Below are 20,104 nucleotides of genomic sequence, written 5' to 3'. Positions count from 1 at the left end.
CTTCACTGAATAACTGCAAATCATGTTTCAGTACCCTGGCTTTTAACTTTTTTTTTTTTTGATAGGTTTCTACACCTATCATTTTAAAACGGCACTCGTATTGCTCCTGCTGCAAGCATTATTGAGGAAGACAAATACATATTTAAGAAAGGTTTGGGTGTTAAGTGTGAATTTAATAAATATGAAAACACATATTTATAAAAGACAAGTTCCAGGTATGTCAGTTGCCAGTAAGAAATAAATGACAGCACGACAAACACTTTTTAAATAAGTCTTAAACTTTAGAGTGAAGAAGCTGATGTATGTACATCAAGTCAATTTATTTGAAACAATGTATGTACAGTATTTTATTAAAGCATTAACAATGGAAATAACCTTTTGACTTCTGTAACAAAACGGTACGAGTCCTTCTAACAAGTAACCAGTTGCCCATTAAGCACAGAACGGCTCGTTCAGAGTGAAGGACAATTCTTCTCAAAGACCACCACCTCCTTATGTTATCAGATTCTGCATTTGTCAGTTCAAGGTGAGGATGATTGTGCAGAGCGTTCAGTTGATGTTTCCTGATAAGCTTGGAGTGCAAGTTCAACATATCCAGCCTTCTGAGATTCTGTCCTGGCAAAAATCTTGGAGAGTACACATACTGTTTTATTGACTCATCACAGGTGGTTCAGTAAGAGCGCAATTGTGTAAACAAAAATCTGGATCAACACAAGCATATATTTTAACTTAACCATTAACGCATCTATCTAGATGTTTTGGTTTTAAGCTTCTTATAAAATTGTGTTTTGGAAAAGTCCTCATAAACCATCCATTTTCCTAAACAGACACTTTAAAATGAAGGAGAAAAATATTGGAGAGCCTACTTATGTACTTCCATTTTTAATGTTAAATATTTTGGAAATCTGCTGTTTCACTATTATTGGTGGGGGCATTATTACATCGGCTCACACTGCAATATTATCCATGATTAAACTGAGCTACTTGGCTTTTGTGAAGTCCTATGCTTCAGCCAGATTGGGGGAAACAGCTTGTCAGTGTGTAGAGACTCATTCTCTAAAATGGCCCCCTTCATTTGAGGTCATGTTTGTTGCTAATTGGTTCTGAAGTGTCCTTTCCATGACATCTATGATAAAGCTGGCTACCTGATACAGGAGGAGAATATAAATATCAAACTTGCTAACAAATTCAACTACAATTAAAAATAAATCGTTCTCAAAAAAGCTGACGATTAACCCTTCAGGTCCTTGAAAGTCTGATGGAACTTGAATTCTAATGGGCAAGTAACCCTATACCAGAAAAGTGGATTAACTCTACAAAATACGCAGGCCACGCTGGTGCAAGATTTGCTTACCTTTACCAAATCAATCCCTTGGGCTTGCTGTTCACCAGCTTCCTTTGCAGATGAACCTTGAGGATGCAGCATGTGGTACAGATGAATAACACTTGCGGCATCTTGTATTCTGTAACAACAACAAAAGTGATATTTAAACTAAGTCAGAATTGAAATAATGTTTTTGAGGTTCAAGCCAAGTGCAAGATCGCTCCAAGCTGTATAAATACAGTCTTCATTTATTTACAGTAGACTTACAGGTCTCTCTGGATCATATCGATCAGTAAGCCGTCTATTTTCTTTCCATTCACCAAGTACCAGACCATTCCACCGAAGTGCCTTGTTGAACGCAGGAGGTCATACTTTCCATGTTTATCAATGTCTTCATATGTTAGATTGTGGACCTGGTGCAAAAAAGGAGAGAAAGAGATCAAAAACACATTTTAATTCCTTGGAAATACAACATTTAGGATTGAGTTTTATGGATAATATTTCTCAAAATGACCATTGGTTTGGACGCATCAACATGCATGTGTGATCTAAACGTTGCAGGTTGTTTACCAATTTATTTATTTTTATTTAAATAACAAAATGGCTTTTAATACCGTCAGACAGAAATCAGGGGTCACAGAATCTTGCCTCTGTCATTCTCTAGAATTCAGTTCAGGCGACAGCAATCAGGTTTTACTATAAAGATGGCACTGCACTCACTCTTCTGTAGTCTGGTGAATCCGGTTCAAACTGGACAAGGCAGAGGTCAAGGATGTCCTCATGACGGTCTTGGAGGAACACAACCTGGAGAATTGGAACATGCAAAGCTGTTTTGATACAGGTGAAACATTGTAAGCAAATGCAACAACGGGAGTTGCAGAAGCTGTTCTTTACCTTAAGGTTTTCCTCTTTGAAGACTGGTGGAGGTGTGAGCCTCCTGCCTTCCCGGGGGAAGTAGAGCTGCACCATCCGGTCCCGTTCTTCCCAGGTCGCCTTGCGCAAAGTGCCGTCAGGTTCCCGGATCACAATGAAACGCTCCTGCAAAAAAAACAAAAAAAACAGGGAGCCCTTTTTAATGCTGTCTGAAAACAGACAAACACTACAGATTAAAGTGCAGTCCTATAAACCATAACTGAATAATTACGATTGGAGCCAGTTACAGAAGACCAAGAAATGCATCACGTTTCTAAATGCAAGTAAATAGACAAGGGTTTTAATAACAATGTGTGTTCCAATCCAACAGTTTGCTGCGTGGGTCAGTATATTACACTCACTCTGTGCGGGATGTTGTAGGTAATGTCAGTAAACACGTATTTCACTGTCTCCAATCCCTCCAGGAACTTATCTTCCGCTAAAACGTCATCAATCGGTTTTCGTTCTGGAAGAACTGGTGGCATTTTTAGCCTTTCTTTAGCAACTTGTATTGCTTTCTGTGTAGCCTGAAAGCGGAGAGGGAAAAATGCAGGAAATTAGGTTTGAAACCTAAAAATCTGAAGACTGATGTCACGTCAAATGCAGGAAATCCATTTGGTATTTTTGAATTATCGTACAATGTATGTTGCTAAGGCACATACTTCGTCTCTATTTCACCTCCCAAACAAGGACGCAGCGCCTCCCGGTACCTGTGCAAGCTGGGCGTCTGTCATGAGTCTGTAGGTTGGCGGCTTCAGCTCCTGTTTAACGGGTCGGAATGCCTTCTGCAGGTCCAGCCCTGTGATTTTGGTCAAAATATTTTGAACCTCCTCGTCTGAAAACTGGGGACTTCTGCCATCTGTGGGACCTGGACCCGAAGTAAAACATGTGCACAGCGTACTTTTACAAACGACATCACAGACAACACTTTTGTTTCAAAATTCAAATTTATTTCTGTTTTTATGTTTTAAAAATGAGGTAGACCTAAGAAGAGGATACCCATAGTTAAACTACAGTGCGTAATGAATGATGTGCAAGGTCACATTAAAGACAATGACCCAGTTCCAAAGACATTATATTGTTTTTTTAATATGACTTACTGTTATTAGCAGACTCGCTGGAAAGTGTCCGCCTTGCGCATCTAAACACCACGGCTGATTTCTGTTCCACGTTTCTGAGACGTGCAGAATCTCTGATTAAACACCTTGTTACTCTGAAGGCTGCCATGTTTGCAGTAACTCCTCCACCAGATTGACCTTCGTTAAACCCACCCCGGAAAGGAGAAAGTGCACTCTAGTCTGGGAAATTGAGTTTTTTATTTTATTTTTTTCTCTTCATTGCAGTGGGGAGTGGTGTACTGTTAGTCATTTATTCCAATTGAAATACGATACATACCAGAGTAAAACTGTTCAAGTGTTCTTCTGTATATCAAATACAGTCGCATTATATTGTCATATAGGTCAAACATGATAAACAATAGGTTATTCGTTTTTAACCCATTCTAACCAGCGAGTGAGTCTACTATCTGTCATCATCATATATAGCGTTGCAGTGTTTGTCCTAATAACTATGAACTTGAAAACTCCAGCATGATTTGGGAATTGGAGCACACAATACGAATACAGTAAAGTAAATGTAATATCCTGACCAGGATAAACTAGTCTAGGTTGTTTCTGGAATCGTGTGTGATCTGTACAGAAAGGGAAACCCTATAACTGCAATAATAATATGCTTCGACAGTTTCAACTCACATCGCAGTGGATTCTGGTACGTTCTGCCTGCCTCGGAAAACTTTCACAGCAGGACTATGCTTACCAGAATGCATTGCGAGTTCAAAAGCCCTGAATCAGTAGTTTGACGATCCCGTATCCACAAGATGGCGCTGCTTATCTTTCAAAACATATTTTTTTATTCAGAAACCATACTGTTATATAGTATTTTCTTATCAAGCTTGGCCAGTGTTCGTATATTAACGTTTCTCTGTAGAAATTGACACGGCTTTGTAAGTTATCTTTGCCTGATAAAAATATACCCCACAATAAATTATTGTCAAAGCCATCAAAAGCTTTAATAATTCAGATTACACATAAAACAAGTGTGTTGAAATATTTCTGTGTACACAGTATATTTTGTTGTAGATAAAAATGAATAAGAATTGCTTTAGGTCAGTATGGGTAAAAATGATCCTTATAAATCTGTCCCCCCCCCCAAAAAAAAAAGAAAAAGAAAAAAATCAGTGATAATAAAGTGACAGTGTGCTATATATGGTGTAAAAGTGATATCTACAAAAAAAATGGTCAATTAATCCAGACACAATTGGAGCCAACTCTCCTCCCTTCCATTCATAGATACAAGCGCTCCTTGAAACTTAAGCATTTTTCACTGTCACTGTACATTTTTAAGAGAATATTTTGTCAGATAGTATCAATAAAGAAACGTAGCCAACCTTACAAGCAAATAGATTAGTTATGCCATCATAATACTGTAACACTAATATGAATAATATGCATTCACTATTGATACATCATCACCACTATACCTTTCTTGAGCCAGGGGGTTACACAGCATTTGCCTAAAAGGATGCACTGAACAAGACCAATAAAACTTCAAAAACAAACTGCAAGGTGATTCAACTCTGATGGGACTTTGTATAGGACTCCCACAGTTCATTTTGCCTGACCTGGAGGAATGCAATCAAAGGTCGTGGTAGGGCTCTGCAGGTCAGCTGGTGCTGCTTTTAGTTACAAAATTGTATAAAAACTACAAAGCGTTATTTGAACTGTACAGAAAGATATCCTTTAGATTACTAATTTAATCATCTCAGTGTCACAAAGGTCTGTAGCACTGAAAGAATTAAAGTGCAATAAAGAAACCCTTTTCCTTTCACTAAACAGACCCTCAAATAGACATTAAAACCTGCAGACCCGTGACATTCATGGCACAACCAGCAAAATAAAACTTGTAGATCACTGCTTGGGTGATATAAAAAAAAAATATGATTTTATTAAAGTTGCAAATTATATCATTTTAAATTAACCAATGCTGTTATTTTTCTGTTATTGATTCAAAATATAATTTGAATACTTTAGGCCAGATTAATCATTGTCCAAAATGTTGTACAGGAAAGGGGATACCCCCCACCCTACCCATAGCAAATAGTCTAGACCACCATTCTAATTGATGAAACTTGGGTCCTATGCTAAGGCATATGCTGAATCTGTGTAGCAAAGGATATTGTTGAGAGTCACAGCTGACCGTCACCCAACTAGCCTCTTCACAACCTATGAAAACAAAAAACACCCAAACAATAATGCAACCACGCACAGAGACAAAGGGTGCGAGACGCCAGTTCACACACAGACTGCCAGCCGCCAGACAGACAGCAATTCAAGTCAAGGATCTCAAGATCACAAAGCAGTTATACTGCCCGCTGGAATCTGTAGCGCTGAAAAACTTTTCAAGGATAACTTGACATGTCAAATGTTTGATGGAAGTGATAGAACAAATTGGTTACCTGCACTATCAATATTTTAAATGTAATATATTATTTTAAGTAATCAATAGCCATATTTGCCAGTGTAAACGAATATTGGTACCCCCAAACATTTGTTCATCCAGGAACAAATATCTGGTGAATATGTGTATCCCAGGGGAATGAACCTTTGTTCCATCCTACTTAGACGTTTGTTATTTATCTTATTTTTATGTAAATTATGCATATATAATGCTAGTAAATGTGAGCAGTGTTTGCAGGCTGTTATCATGTGTTATTGTAGGTGAGAATGGACCTGTCAGAGGGGACTGGATGGTACAAGTTAAGGATTAGGGTTAGTGGTCTTAAAATGAAGGTTTTAGTTGAAATGCATGGACTTAGACTTATATGCAAAGGGTACAAATATTCAGAAGTGGAACCAATATTCCCCAATATCGGTTCCTAGGGGGAAAGAATATTCGTTCCTGGGGGGAACATATATTCAGAGGGAACATATATTCTCTGCCACCAGTACTAAATGTAATGACCTAAAGATATCATTATAATTAACACAATTAATATATTTAACTAATAAGGCTGGTTTCCTCTAATGTAATAAATGAGCACGATCATTACCTCAAAACAGACTTTTTTCCCACTTGGTCTTAGAGCTGGATGAGGTGGGAACAGTATCCAGTCTTATCCCTGCCTGTAAGAAACACTGCCTCCTTAACAACAACCTGGCAGGAAGAACATGAAAACAGTATCATGGGAAGTGCCTCCTTGTACATTAAATGAAATGATTGGCCTTATCTAATGCTGCGTACGAGTCCTTGGGACAATGTAGCTCTGGACTGCTTAGTGTGAGAATCAAACACAATACATAATGTTCCTGGATTCTCTGATAGCCAGAGGTTCTGTACTGCAGGCTTAATCTACTGAACTAACGGAGTGCGTGAGAGAGTACAGATTACATCCAATTACACCAAGAAGTAGAGAAAAGCAACAGGCCAACGTGATTTTTATTGATCTATTTATGAAAGGATTTTATTCCTAAAAACGTAATCCTGTTGTTTCACCAGCAATATCGCATTTAGTATAAAAAACTAAATAAATACCCCAATTAAAAGATGCAGTACTAGCACATTGTCTGGGGTACATGCACACGGTCTTGGATCTGAGGTCAAATGCGTAGGATTATACCGAGATCAGTTCAGCAGGTGTTTCTCACTCAGCTGCTACCACAGAGCAATTACATTTGCAGCTTTTACTTGAGAGATGAGCTTGGAAGGACGTTATCATTATCCCAGCCTCATCGTGGCATCTATTACCTGTAATTCACCTTAATCCCTAGCAGTTGGTGCACTTTACATTAATTGTTACAGCAACCCGTCCTCTCTGATCAATACACAATGATGTTTTCTCCGATCTGACCTGGTACTGACCCTGTACCAGACACTTGGTGAAGATGCCTATCCTTTTTACAAATTCCTTACACTAACTTACACTTATACTAACGTACACTTACACTAACATACACTGGAAACCAATTTTTTTTTTTTTTTTTTTTAAAAGCATTATTTGTTGTCAGCTATGTGAACTCCCCTCCATATCCAACTGCAGGGTACTGATTTTCCCATGGGTGTGGGTTATCCCATTATAAAGGCTTCCCACAGTAAAAGCATAGCAAAGTGTAATAAAACAGTGAAAACATGGCAAACCAGGGTAAACTATGGTAAACACATAGCACAGCTATTGCTAAAGCATAAACATCAACAATACCGTGGTAAACTATTATAAGACCAAGCGTGGTATGCACGACAATCTGTAATGCTGTGACATCTCAGTATAGGTCATGAAGTAATCTGGATAAACTTAGCTTGACAGAGAACGCAATGTTAAAAGAAAAATAATCACGCTTTGTAACCTACCTAAGACCTGGGGGGAAGGTGCAACATCTGTCGAGAAATGAACCAAGATTAGTTTAAAGCAGTAGTTCAGATTCCATGATTTTAAAAGAGACTCCTCAAGAACACTCTACTTAGCAGCATTGCCAGGGATTAACAATTTGAACTTTTAACAGCTGCATGCATCTGGAGCTTTACACCGCACTACTTCTCTGTCTGCAGATCATTAACATGGTCACTGTTTTCTGCCCAGTTTTCTTACCTAATTGATACAACAGAGACTGTTAGAATGTCACTCTTTACCCTTTAATTCCTCTCATTTCTGTACTGTGTATTGTGTCAGAGATGAAATGACATATGTATTAATGACTCTCCCCCATGTCTTAATAAAGAATGGACTTAGTTCAATGAAAGAGTAGGGTTTGTAGTTGTTAGATTCCTCCCTTAGTTACTAATACGCTGTAGTTGTTTGTCAATCGCGGTTAATAAAATACATTCTAAGGACACCGTTACTGTAACACTTCTTCTGGGATAATAGGCATTTATAGAAATGTGTTGCAATGTATTCAATATTGCTACCTATTCTGTCAGTTTAGTACAAAAAAGCTTTCCTACCCAAGAAAAAAAAAGTGCACTCTTGTATTCTTGTGTGTGAATGTATAACAGTAATCAAGACAAACATGCCCTCTCAAGTTCTCTCAGTAATGTCGGCCGTTACGCTTGTTTGGGAGCTTTTGTAAATCTCCATGTATCCAGGTTGTTTTATGTCTGTCATCAGCTTTACTGTAGTTGCTTCTGTCAGCTAAATTTTTCTAAATATATTGCAATACATTACAAGGGCTCGTCAGGGGTGACGGAGCAGCTAATGACTTTTAATGTGACTTCATTTAGTTTGTAATAGTGCGTGTTGCTAAATAAATACAGCCGTGTGCAAATGTATTAGAACACCTCTTGTCATGTATATCCTTTATATACCCACTGGCATGAAAACCTGTGGGTGTGAGAATTAAAATTTACAGTTAGTAATCAGTGATATAGAAACAGTAGGCACTCATGTGTGCAAATATTAGACCACTTTGTGCTTTTATTAGGCATCTTAAAGAGTAAGTAGCTGGGTTCCGAAGAATATAGTTACACGTCTCCACCTGTTGCTACAACTGTTTAAATAACATACATGTCATTTTTCTTTTCATTGTTAACATCCTGACAACTTTTTACACTTATAACTTTAAAGTCTGTTTCAAAGCTCTTTTCAAAATGGCCACCGTGGTGCACTGATAGTGTGAGGATTATTGCCCACATTGTCAAACAGGTAACACAGCAATAACAGTTTTTTTTTCATTCTTCCTGCAGTGATTTAGAGAACAGATCTCAAACCCTAGTGCACTAGAGCAGCCATTTTCTTTTACAATTTTTTTAATGAAGTGCACGTGTGGCCAATTAAAGTCATCAATTCAATTAGACAATCACAAATTTGCCTATTTTGACAATTTTCCAGGACTTTCAGTTACAGTGATTTAATGTCATATGCACAACAAATCAAAACAACATAAGCAACAGGGTGTTCTAATAAATGTATTTTAATATACAAAATAAAATATCTTTGATTGTCCAGGTGCAGTGCAGTACTGTACGGCTTGGAAACAGAGTCCAGTTTCAATAAAGGGCACAGTGACATGCTCTTAAACCCTACCCAGCTGAGTACTGCCCTGTTTCAAGCCTTTAATAAAACCTGTAGCCTTGTCTCCCACTTTTTCATGCAATCTCACAGATTAAAAGCAAAGAAAAAGGACACAAGTTGGCAGGCTAGTAAAGGAAAGGGCGAGGTGCTCCGTGTGGGTTAAGGTGTTTGTCTCAGCATTCTCTTCCTGCAACTTCAGAACCACGCTTATGGCAGCGTTAACATTCATGCTCACAAACTTAAAAAAAGAAAACAAAAGGAAAAAGAAAACTGCAATGTACAGGTTCATTTTCCTTCCATTTCTGTTTGAACTTCATGTGATATTCTATTCCATTCTATTACAAATGCAAATTTAGTTCAGTTTATTCACTTTGTCATTTATTTTTAGATTCTTCTGAGTCTGCATGATATGTGTTCTTAATCACCAGTTCTTACTGTTTCTGCACTCAGGGATATTTGGCAAACAGTGAGTTTAATAAAGATGTTTTTATCCACCTTGCTCAGGCTTGCTCGGAGTCTGCCTCAAATGGTAGAGTATCTTAAGCTGCATTATGAAGCATGACAGATACCCATTATTTCTGAAACATGAATACACAAGGGTGACATATCTGGTATAATATAATATTATGTTTTTTATGTGTAAACCATGTGTTTGTGTGTAAGGAGGAGTGCTGCTTACTTTAAAAGCATTGTAACAAATAAAACAGTGATTAGAAATTGGCAGGGATAGGAACGTGAAGACTCTCACAGGAACTTTTCTCAGAGGAAATCCCTATTTTCATGAGGCTGATAGCCATGCTGCTGCCCAGCCCTGTTTTGCACCAGCAAATTGGTTTGTTGATTGAAAGTTCTGCTAATTTTAATGATCTGCCTTGTTATGCTGTACTACAGATGCAGCTGTGAAACATAATCAGCACGCATAATGAATCGCTATCGTTCTGGTATGCCAAACGGGAGCCATAAAAATGGTGAGAATGGTTTCTAAAATATACAATACATTTTGATACAATTTTTATTTCTAAATGAGCTATTCTGTCATGTGTGTGTGTGTTTGTGTGTGTGTGTGTGTGTGTGTGTGTGTGTGTCTGTGTGTGTTTGTGTGTGTGTGTGTGTGTCTGTGTGTGTGTGCCCCCAAGTGCACAATGAAATACCCATGCAGAATATTCCTAAATCTCACCCTTGCTTTCCAAAGCAATAGAGGCTGGAAGCAATAAACCAAGAAAGACAAAGCTGTCATGGACTTACAAGGTTTAAAGCTTACTTTATTTATACAAACTTTCTCGTAGAAACCACCGGGTCTGCTAACCAACAAATCAAGACATTTGTACCAAGCAGGTGCAGAACGCTTTGTAAATCAGACTTTTGCTTTAAGGAAAAGATTCAAATTCTTTACAAAAGTATCAGACAAGGGTGTCTTCAACACAGTGGGATAAGACACTACTCTAGAGCACTGGATCCAGCTTAGGCTCACAATGAAATTAGTTTGCTATTAGTCTCAGATAATAATGAGTGTGTTTATATTTTATTGCATGAGTTTACTGTAGCTTAATACCATGCCTTTTTACTTACCCTTATTATTGCCAGGCATTAATATCTGAGACACAAACACATTTTTGTGCGGTTAGTTCGTCCAATTCCTGAAGTATTTGACCGATAACAAGGAACATTGTGTTCACTGTGCAGCGGCGATTACCATGCAAATATTAGTCGCGATGTGAATGTACGAGGAGAGAGGAAGCACTCCTGATTAACTCAACCCAATAGCTTTGTCTGTAGAACATGATGCATTAGTTTCTGATAAAGCAGCTTTTCTGGTGAGAAAAAAGCACTATCGCTGGCAATAACTGTCGCCTCAGAGGATGGCCAGTACCAAAACAAGAGAGCTGCTTTAGCCAATAGCTGAGCGCCACTGGATGTTGTATACTGAACAGTATCTCTCTCGGCAGGATAGCGGAGAGGCAGCTGGGGCAGGTCAGATGGTCTCGATGAGGTTCACACCAGAGTCCCATGTGAACCCACGAGAAACGTGGTGTCATCAAAACAGGAGAAAAACACATTATCTCAGATGAGGAACGTTCCGATTTTCATTTTTAAATTAGGTTTGTGGAAACAGATGATAAACTTCAGCACAGATTCCCAATTTTTCAGCGCTGGTGAAATATCCAGCTCACCCACTTCCAAATGGTATTCCATTAGTACCTCATCTGCAGTTGGGCTTTTAATACATTTGAGTTCCTTTCATTCGTATTTATTTCACATTCAAAATGCTGGATTTATATCGCCTGTGATTTTCTGCCATTTTTCAGTAACTAACGTGATACTGAGCTAGTTCGCGTTTGATGAATAACAGTTGAAAAGTTGGTATCTGGATTCTTCTTCCAGTTTGGATTCTTTCCATTTCTATGATAGCTGAAGCCAGCGAATACAAGTAAACGTGTACAACATTGTTTGAGACACCAAGGAGGCATCTGAAAGCAGGGTGGTTTGGTTTGTTTAATGAAGGTTTAAATATAAACTCCCCTCACTGGCTGGTAATAAGCCTAGTCAAGTCAAGTCACCAGACTAATGAAGGCTAGAATCTGGTTAGCTGATTTTCTGGATAACACTGCAAGACTGAAAACTACTTCCAACACCTAGGAAGGGGTTCTGATTCCAAGCTCCACAGGGCCATTCTTCTTGTTCCCATTTTCCATTGGTGTTATCTACTTAAAGCAGTGCTATTGATCAGTAATCCATATTAAATAAACACCTCTGAAAGGATCTTAGGTCAGTTACTCCTTGAGCACTGGGAAACTGAGCTAAAGCAGATGTCATTTTGATTGGGGGGTTTCCACCATTGCTTGTTTTCATTCTGAGACTTTGTCAACTTGTTTTCTGAAAGTTCAAGGTGGAATCTGGCGGCAGAGCTGAATTAAATTTTCCACCATGGTTGACACAGTACACACATGATGTCTGCAGTGCATTACAACTGCTCTAGCACACAGCCGGATCTCCCAACAAATCTACCCATGCCACGAGGAAATTGAAAACTGCCTTGCAAAGAGAATCTGTTAGATGCCTGGTTGCAGTTGTCTTCACTATTTAATAGTAGTTTATTTTCTCCCTTTACTATAAACATTGGGGCTTCACTCTTTAACTTGGGTGTTGCAATGAAAGCCATAAAAGCAAAGCTGTGAGATTATGGATGTTGTTAATAGCATGCTGTTAAGATGGAAAGGTTTGCATGCCACGGATGAAACAGCATTGTCATTGTCTAATTTTAAGTGTTAGTGGCTGATTAGGGAGCAAACTTTCAGCAGACTTTTATTACATAAACATACTACTTAGTAATTCAGCCTCTATAATAATGTACTTCTGAAGCCAGTAGTCACAATCAAAGACTTACAGTAGCTCTCCTTTACACACTGTAAGTACTACCATCATGGGGACTGCTCCACCTACTACTCCAGTACATTATTATTATTATTATTATTATTATTATTATTATTATTATTATTATTAGTAGTAGTAGTAGTAGTAGTAGTAGTAGTAGTAGTAGTAGTAGTAGTATTTATTTATTTATTTATTTATTTTATTTTGTATGTCAGTCTTTTTAATATATGTTTTAAAATGTGGATGTACAGCTGTATTTGTTGATGTTTATTGCACAGTCATTTAAACTCTTATCAAAGTTAATTTAAATTGTATTACTCAGCACTATATTTGTCCAGCAGACGGTGATTTAAATGTTCTGGTGCCTGACTACAGTGGGACTGACTTCTGCAGCACTTCAATTAATGAAGAGAGCAACAAGGTACAGCTGCTGCAGTGCCCTGTCTAGAAAAGGACACCCTCATGAAATCTCAAGCAGCCCTTCTATTGACCTGCATTGTATAAATGTGGGTTAGTTTACATGTGCATTATTATCGGAATAAACCATGCAGGTAATAATAACTATATTCCTTTTTTCAAAACTCTTGTCACAGTTAAAAAGAAATGTAGAGCACATTTACAAATATATATATATATATATATATATATATATATATATATATATATTAAATGTTACCCTTTTAAAAAAACAAATGGATATTGTCTATTTTTTTGTTTCTGTCTTTTGTTTAAGAGGTCAGTCTGAAAAATAAGTTTGTAATTAACAATCTGCTTTTTTTTTTTTTTTTTCAACTGCACTTGGAACCGCTGCTCAAGTAAACCGATCAGCGTTCAGAAATACTCTGTTTAGTGATCTGGTTTCTTCTACAATACTGTGATGATTACTTTTTAATTATGTGACGAGCCAAAGGAGCTTTAAGCAAACACACACCCTTGCTTACAGCCCTGGATTTTACAAAGTGTGTTAACTGTTGAATTCTCATATACAAAAAAGTCTTTAAAAGTTGTTTCTTTTCTTTTCTCCATTTCTTTCAAAACTCAGAAAATAGAGTCTTCTTGGCTTTTTTTATATATATATATATATATATATATATATATATATATATATATATATATATATATATATATATATATATAATAACCTTTAAATTGTTACATTTTGTTACATTAACCTGTTTAAAAAATAAAAAAGACATAATTAAAGAGTGGAGTAAACACTTTCAAAATATCTCCCAAAGTCAAGCAGACAAATATTTTAGCTACAGTAGAAGAAATGCATTTATATTACTATTTAAATTATTACCGAGAGGTAAACATTGCTATTTAGTGAACTAATAGGCTTTATAAATGTGGCCTTGTTCCTAGCAGAGATCTGAACACTCAAACATGACATGTTTTTGGTGCCTGTGAGTGATATGTGATGATTGCTTGTTACAAAAGTTAATTACTCTTCCTAAATCAACAAATGATATATTCCCAAAATCAGAAGGCCTCACGCTAACGTAATCTGATGTAATCTCTGTACGCACCCAAACTGAGGCGAAAGTAAACATATTGAAATAATTAGCAGTTAAACAATTTGCGCTAAGTTATTATGCACGCGGGTAGATTGGAGTTCGTTTCATGTCGGGACTTTTGTTCCAGTTTATTAATCGCTGATGACATCAGATCGAGGCTGTTTTATGAATAGAGCATCCTTGTGCCAGTCCCGCCTGCCAAAATACAGTGTGTGCACATTCCTGACCTCTAGCTATTACACCAGGGCCAAGAAACCAATAATGCTGGCCATTGATACCTTCCCATATGATTATTTGTAATTGATCTGCCAAAATATTCTGTACAAGGAATGTTTAAACAACTCGTCTCACCAGCCTCCCAGGTGTTTTACATATCGAATGCTCTCTGTAGAGCGGTTCCAAGGTATTCTCAGGTTCTAAACTGGTACTCCTGCTAAAGCAAAGGAAAAAGGCCCTGATACCAGTGTTAGTGAGATATAACAGGGTCTGCTTTCTTAAACGGTGGTAGGTCCTAATACTGCCCCCTACGTGTATTTAAACCTGATTTTTCACATACATCACATCACTGTATTTTAAAATAGACCTTGATTTACAAAACCACGTTTTTTTTCTTTCTAATTTAGACTATTGTGAAACCGACAACAATCAAGAGCCATTACAAGCAAATCAAACTTGCTTTAATCCATCAAAGTTAAAAAAAAAAAAAAATCAAATCTTGAAATAAGCCCTGAGATAAAGCTGTCTGAATAGGGCCTGATCATATGTATTTGAAAGCGATGTTTTGTGGGATTTTCTTGTCAGTCAAGACATTTCATTTCTGCTTATCTGTAGCCCGTTGTCTATCTTTCTGCCTGTCTGTTTCACTATCTGTCCATCTGAACAGTTTGTTATTGGAATGTGTAAACAAGTATTCTTCTTCGCTATCCACATACTGCAAGTCCCCCCTTCCCGCCCCTTGTCGACCACTTTTAACGTAGCCTGCTGTGGCCCATGATGACTGTTTCCGCATACTGAACCCATAATTATGACTTGTCGCACCTCTCAATGTGGCCTGTAAACACCACTGTGCTGGTTTTATACAGCTGTCATCAGACGCTACCTGGGAGGGGCGTTTGAGATGAAGCAGGGTCTCTGCTTAAGTTTTCTTTTTCAAAAGAGAAAAAGGCCTTTAAATGAGGAGGCAGCATGTTCCACTTTGTTTCTCCTGCTTTGTGAATGACCTTGTTGGTCTGCCTGCCTGTCTGTCTGCCTGTCTGTCTGTCATTCTGTTGACCTCCGTCTGTCTGTCTACAACACATCCCCCTCTCTCCCTCTTTCTCACCCCCTGTCTAAATGATGTTTTCAGATTGTAGAATTAACTGACAAGATGCCAGATTTGTTCTTTAGCGGAAAGGAGAAGTTTCTCTTCCCTTGACATACTGTTCATTTAAAGAAGGTTTGTAGTATGATGCAATATCAGCTGCATTTACTTAACTTGTTGCTGCTTTCCCCTGAAAATTCTCCTTTGTTCTCAAAGTACCATTTTTAGATGGAAGACTCTAGTTCTATGGATGTGCAGAACACAGAGAACTGTATTGAAGGACAAGCCTCTCCCGACTGGAACATTGCCATGCAGGATTCAGCATTGGAAAGAAAGAAAGAAAGAAAGAAAGAAAGAAAGAAAGAAAGAAAGAAAGAAAGAAAGAATTTCATCTCTGGAAAGAAGGCTTTACTGTCGCTTTGAGTATATAACATTAAACCTTTTATATCTTTCCCATTCTTTCCCTTTACTGGCTTTGTTTCATACAAATAATTGGTTGATGCAATGGCAGTACAGTATATATGTGCATTATACACAGGTGCCTGCTTTGCCAAAGAAAATTTTAAAGAATGTATTAAAGGATTGATGAAAATGAATGCAAGTTATACTCAAGTGCATGTTATACACGTGGAGATTCAGGGAAAACCCTTCTCTGAATTATACTTCTCCATAAAAATTGTAATTAAATATGCTATTATCCAGCAGGTAATGTGTCAGATTAATGCTTGATTGTGCTATTTTCTCCCCTTGTTTGGGAATTTGATTCCTGTTGTCTTATTTTACTGACAAAATAAACAAATAAAGATGAAAAGTAAAAGTAGGTCAAGCCCATCTATAAACGTGTGCAATCATTAGTGGAGTGCAGTATTCTAGTTCATACTGATCTCATTAAAAAGTAGCAGGCACCTGGAGGGGCTAACAGCTGACTTTTATCTAAACCAGGAAGCACCATGTGCCTTCTAATCTCCCAGACTGTCAGGGCTGTGATCTTCAATTTCAAAACAAAATCCTCTGACCAGAACCGTCCCAATCCCTGAAAATCTGGAATCCTGAACAACAAATCGCCCCTTTATTCCAGTGGCTAACCTTTACACCTCTATAAGCCATAGAATCCTTTGTGGCATCCTTGTGCTTCTTGTATATCTGTTCTACAGGTCAAGATTGCAGTGGGCTGAATTAGCATTAATTCAAATAGGGACTGTTGGGCTGATTTACTGGATTGATAACAGAGACCAACAGACTCTCTGGTGTCAGGCAAATTAGTATTTTAAAGGAGGCAGGAAACCTTTGAATAGAGGCGTAGTTTTTGTAAGCACCCTTAGCTGATTACATTTCCAGATAATAATACAGTGCTCTACAAAATGCTTAAGAAACCCTAGTAAATTAGCTCAGTAAATTAGCTTTTTGCTATGCTTTTACTCTGCCCATGCATTTACCATTCTTTGTCCCAGGTTACCATGATTTACCATGCTTCTGCGCTCTTTGGAATAGGTTACCTAGTCATGTTTTTGGGACAGAATCACTTGGATCCTTTAAGTCTCAACTTTACAGAGTTTACTAGGAAGCGGATGAGCTTAGATGGGTCATCTTATGTTCCTTTACTGCAGTAAACTCTGTGCCAGCCCCTTTCGAATGCTGTAACACTGCTGAACCTGCCCCAGTAGCACAGAAGTGTATTAATGCAGTGAACTAAGTGGAGTTAAAGCTCCAATGCCCCATATAGTTCTACCTTTTTTCTTTTCTTTTTTTGTATATATTTAAGGAGGGTGTAGCCTCACAAGTCCATGTTGAAAATATTAGCTTTATAGGTGTTTCTTGTAAAACGTTATCGGGGTACAAAAACACCACAAATTGTTTATATTCTGACAGTTTTTCTTCCCTGAGATAAAACAGAGGTTACATATGGCATTCATAACCCCCTGCTGCTGCAGGTTGTAGCAGGATAGAGAGAGGAAGCGTTTGTGCCAAGAGATAAAACTACCTTGGGTAATGTAAACAAACTGGTAAGCGAAGGAATTGTACTGTAGTGAAAACCAAACATGACTGGAACACGGCAGCGAGCAATGCGATGTATACTGTGACTGGAACACTGCAGCGAGCAATGCGATGTATACTGTGACTGGAACACTGCAGCGAGCAATGCGATGTATACTGTGACTGGAACACTGCAGCGAGCAATGCGATGTATACTGTGACTGGAACACGGCAGCGAGCAATGTGATGTATACTGTGACTGGAACACTGCAGCGAGCAATGCGATGTATACTGTGACTGGAACACTGCAGCGAGCAATGTGATGTATACTGTGACTGGAACACTGCAGCGAGCAATGCGATGTATACTGTGACTGGAACACTGCAGCGAGCAATGCGATGTATACTGTGACTGGAACACTGCAGCGAGCAATGCGATGTATACTGTGACTGGAACACTGCAGTGAGCAATGCGATGTATACTGTGACTGGAACACTGCAGCGAGCAATGCGATGTATACTGTGACTGGAACACTGCAGCGAGCAATGCGATGTATACTGTGACTGGAACACTGCTTGTAAATAGGGTTCCTGTTTTCACTTCCATATTGTACAGTATAATTGTGCAGAATTCCACCAACCATAGCCATAATAGTATTATATTTTCATATTTAAATGGGTTTATTGTATCAACGCTCAATAGTGTTGTAAAATATGTGTGTTTACCGATTCCAGGAAAGGGGTCACTTTATGCCTTGGATACTTAATAGGCTGTTAATGTCCACGTGCAGAATGTCAGCTGGGAGTAATGCTGATTGGTCATCCTCTAGCTGACATTTCAACTGATTTGTCTCTGAACACCTTCAACCACAGGTAGTTCAGAGTAACAGGCGGGTGACTCTCAGTAGCTGAGAGAAAAAGAAGTAACCAGAAGCAGGAGGCTGTCTGGGTTAGGGTTAGGGTTAGGGTTAGGGTTAGGGTTAGGGTTAGAAGGAACTAGCCACAATAGTTTACGTATGTATGTTTGAGGTTTTTGTTTAACCAGTTGGTGTGTCATCCATTGTGCAGTGATGGGAAACGAGAAGCCTCCCCTGACAGTTTCATAGATCAAGGCAGGGACTGATGGGAACAGCATTGAAAAGGCTTGAGATTTGAGATTTAGTACAGTGGGGATGTGGGGGTGCCAGGAGGGATCAGTAGCAAGCACTGGAAGAATGTTGATTGTACTGGCTGAGGGAGGGTTTGCGTTGCTGTAAACAACAGGAGGATGTTCAGTGTTTCTCTTCCAACTCATAATGAGAGATCAGGCTTAGTTTTTGTTAAAGGTGACAAGATTAGACCGTGCCTGTTCTCTCTGTAGTGGACGTGCAGGTAAAGCGTTTACATTTGCTATTGCTTCTAACCTGAATAGAGAATGCATGCATTAGGTGCATTGTCATCTGTGGGTAGTGTCATGTTCTTCTCACCTCAGAAATCCCATAGATCTGAAGCAGCCAGTGATAGAACAAAGACCTGCATTGGCAGGAAGAACTCAGAACAAGTGGACAGCATTAGCCATGGTATAATAGACAATCCAGTTCTGATAGCATTCATGGCTGCTAGTAGAAAAGTCATCTGGTAAGAATCCCATCCTACAGTACTGGACCAGCCACCGCCATTGGATGTGAATGCTTGTAAGGTAGAACAAATAGAACAAGACTCCACTATATTTTCTAGATTCAATTGCCCATAAAGTTTTATATATAAAAAAAAAAAAAAGCAGAGTTGGAGTGGAATACACACGAACAATCCAAACAGAACAGACAGCATATAAACATTCTTTACTCTGGGAGGGGATTCTATCTTTAATTATGGCAGTGGTTCCTGATCCACTTGATATCCTTGATTCTCTATTTAATCAAACTTCTAAATAGAGGAGCACCCATAAACACTGCACTCCATTAGAGCTTCTGCTAAATCTTAGATGCCCTTTGTTTAAAGCGGGGGGGCTGTATATTTTCAGTATATATATATATATATAATATATATATATATAGTCTTGGTAAGAGGCCTGCTTGTGTAGAAGGCAAGTAGAAGTGAATGAAAGACAGCCGGTTTCGCAGTCTAACCCTAACAACTCAAAAGGCAGGTATAGGGTTTCTTTCAGGGAATTATACTTCTGGTGACCCCATCACATATAAAACATGTTAGCTAATGGGGGTACAGCAGGGCCATGCTGGAGTGTTTGATCAGGAAATCCTGCATGAGCACACTGGATGGAAATTTGATTAGTAACCTTAGTAACAAAGAGATCCGATCCACACACTGTCAGTACAATCGGAGATGACAGGGTATGTTTCCTGGGCCTGTCCAGTGGAAAGGGATCAGCAGCACTGAAAACAGTCCCCACTTAGGAGCTGTTGCTGATGATGTACCAGATAAGGGTTCGATTCTAGATTTAAACTTCAGTATTTCGTACGTTACCTGTTACTGACGGTTTCTTATCATTGCAATGATACGTATCATTATTTTATATGCTACAATGTGATGTTTTATTAGGGTTAAAGATGCGCTGTGCTAAGAACACACATAGACAAAAAATATGATGTAATATTAGTGTTTTTGTGTATTCAATATAAAGATTGTAATGTAATAGAAAGCTGGTTA

The 20,104-nt window shown here is 38.4% G+C and overlaps 1 protein-coding gene and 1 long non-coding RNA gene across 2 annotated transcripts; both read right to left on the bottom strand.

Annotated features, from left to right (window-relative positions):
* Positions 1-188: 188 nt before the first annotated feature.
* LOC117417418 (small ribosomal subunit protein mS22-like) lies at positions 189-3,522 on the bottom strand. Its single transcript, XM_059034343.1, has 8 exons — positions 3,337-3,522; positions 2,947-3,104; positions 2,599-2,763; positions 2,219-2,362; positions 2,045-2,128; positions 1,592-1,737; positions 1,355-1,463; positions 189-626 (listed from the first exon to the last, which is right to left on the bottom strand). The coding sequence occupies exons 1-8, from the start codon at positions 3,461-3,463 to the stop codon at positions 522-524; spliced, it is 1,038 nt and encodes a 345-aa protein (XP_058890326.1). The 5' UTR covers positions 3,464-3,522; the 3' UTR covers positions 189-521.
* Positions 3,523-5,269: 1,747 nt separating this feature from the next.
* LOC131739978 (uncharacterized) lies at positions 5,270-7,777 on the bottom strand. Its single transcript, XR_009330610.1, has 3 exons — positions 7,640-7,777; positions 6,345-6,448; positions 5,270-5,517 (listed from the first exon to the last, which is right to left on the bottom strand). It is a non-coding gene; the product is annotated as an uncharacterized LOC131739978 (long non-coding RNA).
* Positions 7,778-20,104: the final 12,327 nt, after the last annotated feature.

The sequence above is a fragment of the Acipenser ruthenus genome, chromosome 12 (genome assembly GCF_902713425.1).
Source record: "Acipenser ruthenus chromosome 12, fAciRut3.2 maternal haplotype, whole genome shotgun sequence".
NCBI classification, from domain to species: domain Eukaryota; kingdom Metazoa; phylum Chordata; class Actinopteri; order Acipenseriformes; family Acipenseridae; genus Acipenser; species Acipenser ruthenus.
Note: the sequence above shows the minus strand (reverse complement) of the source record. Positions and strands in the feature narration are given on the sequence as shown.

What these genes read in the sequence shown, in the direction of transcription:
- LOC117417418 (XM_059034343.1), bottom strand. Translation starts at nt 3,463, where the DNA reads ATGGCAGCCTTCAGAGTAACAAGGTGTTTAATCAGAGATTCTGCACGT. An exon ending in CCTACAACATCCCGCACAGA is followed by an intron (nt 2,363 to 2,598) that starts GTGAGTGTAATA and finishes TTTTTTTTGCAG; the next exon opens with GAGCGTTTCATTGTGATCCG. An exon ending in GATATGATCCAGAGAGACCT is followed by an intron (nt 1,464 to 1,591) that starts GTAAGTCTACTG and finishes TTGTTGTTACAG; the next exon opens with AATACAAGATGCCGCAAGTG.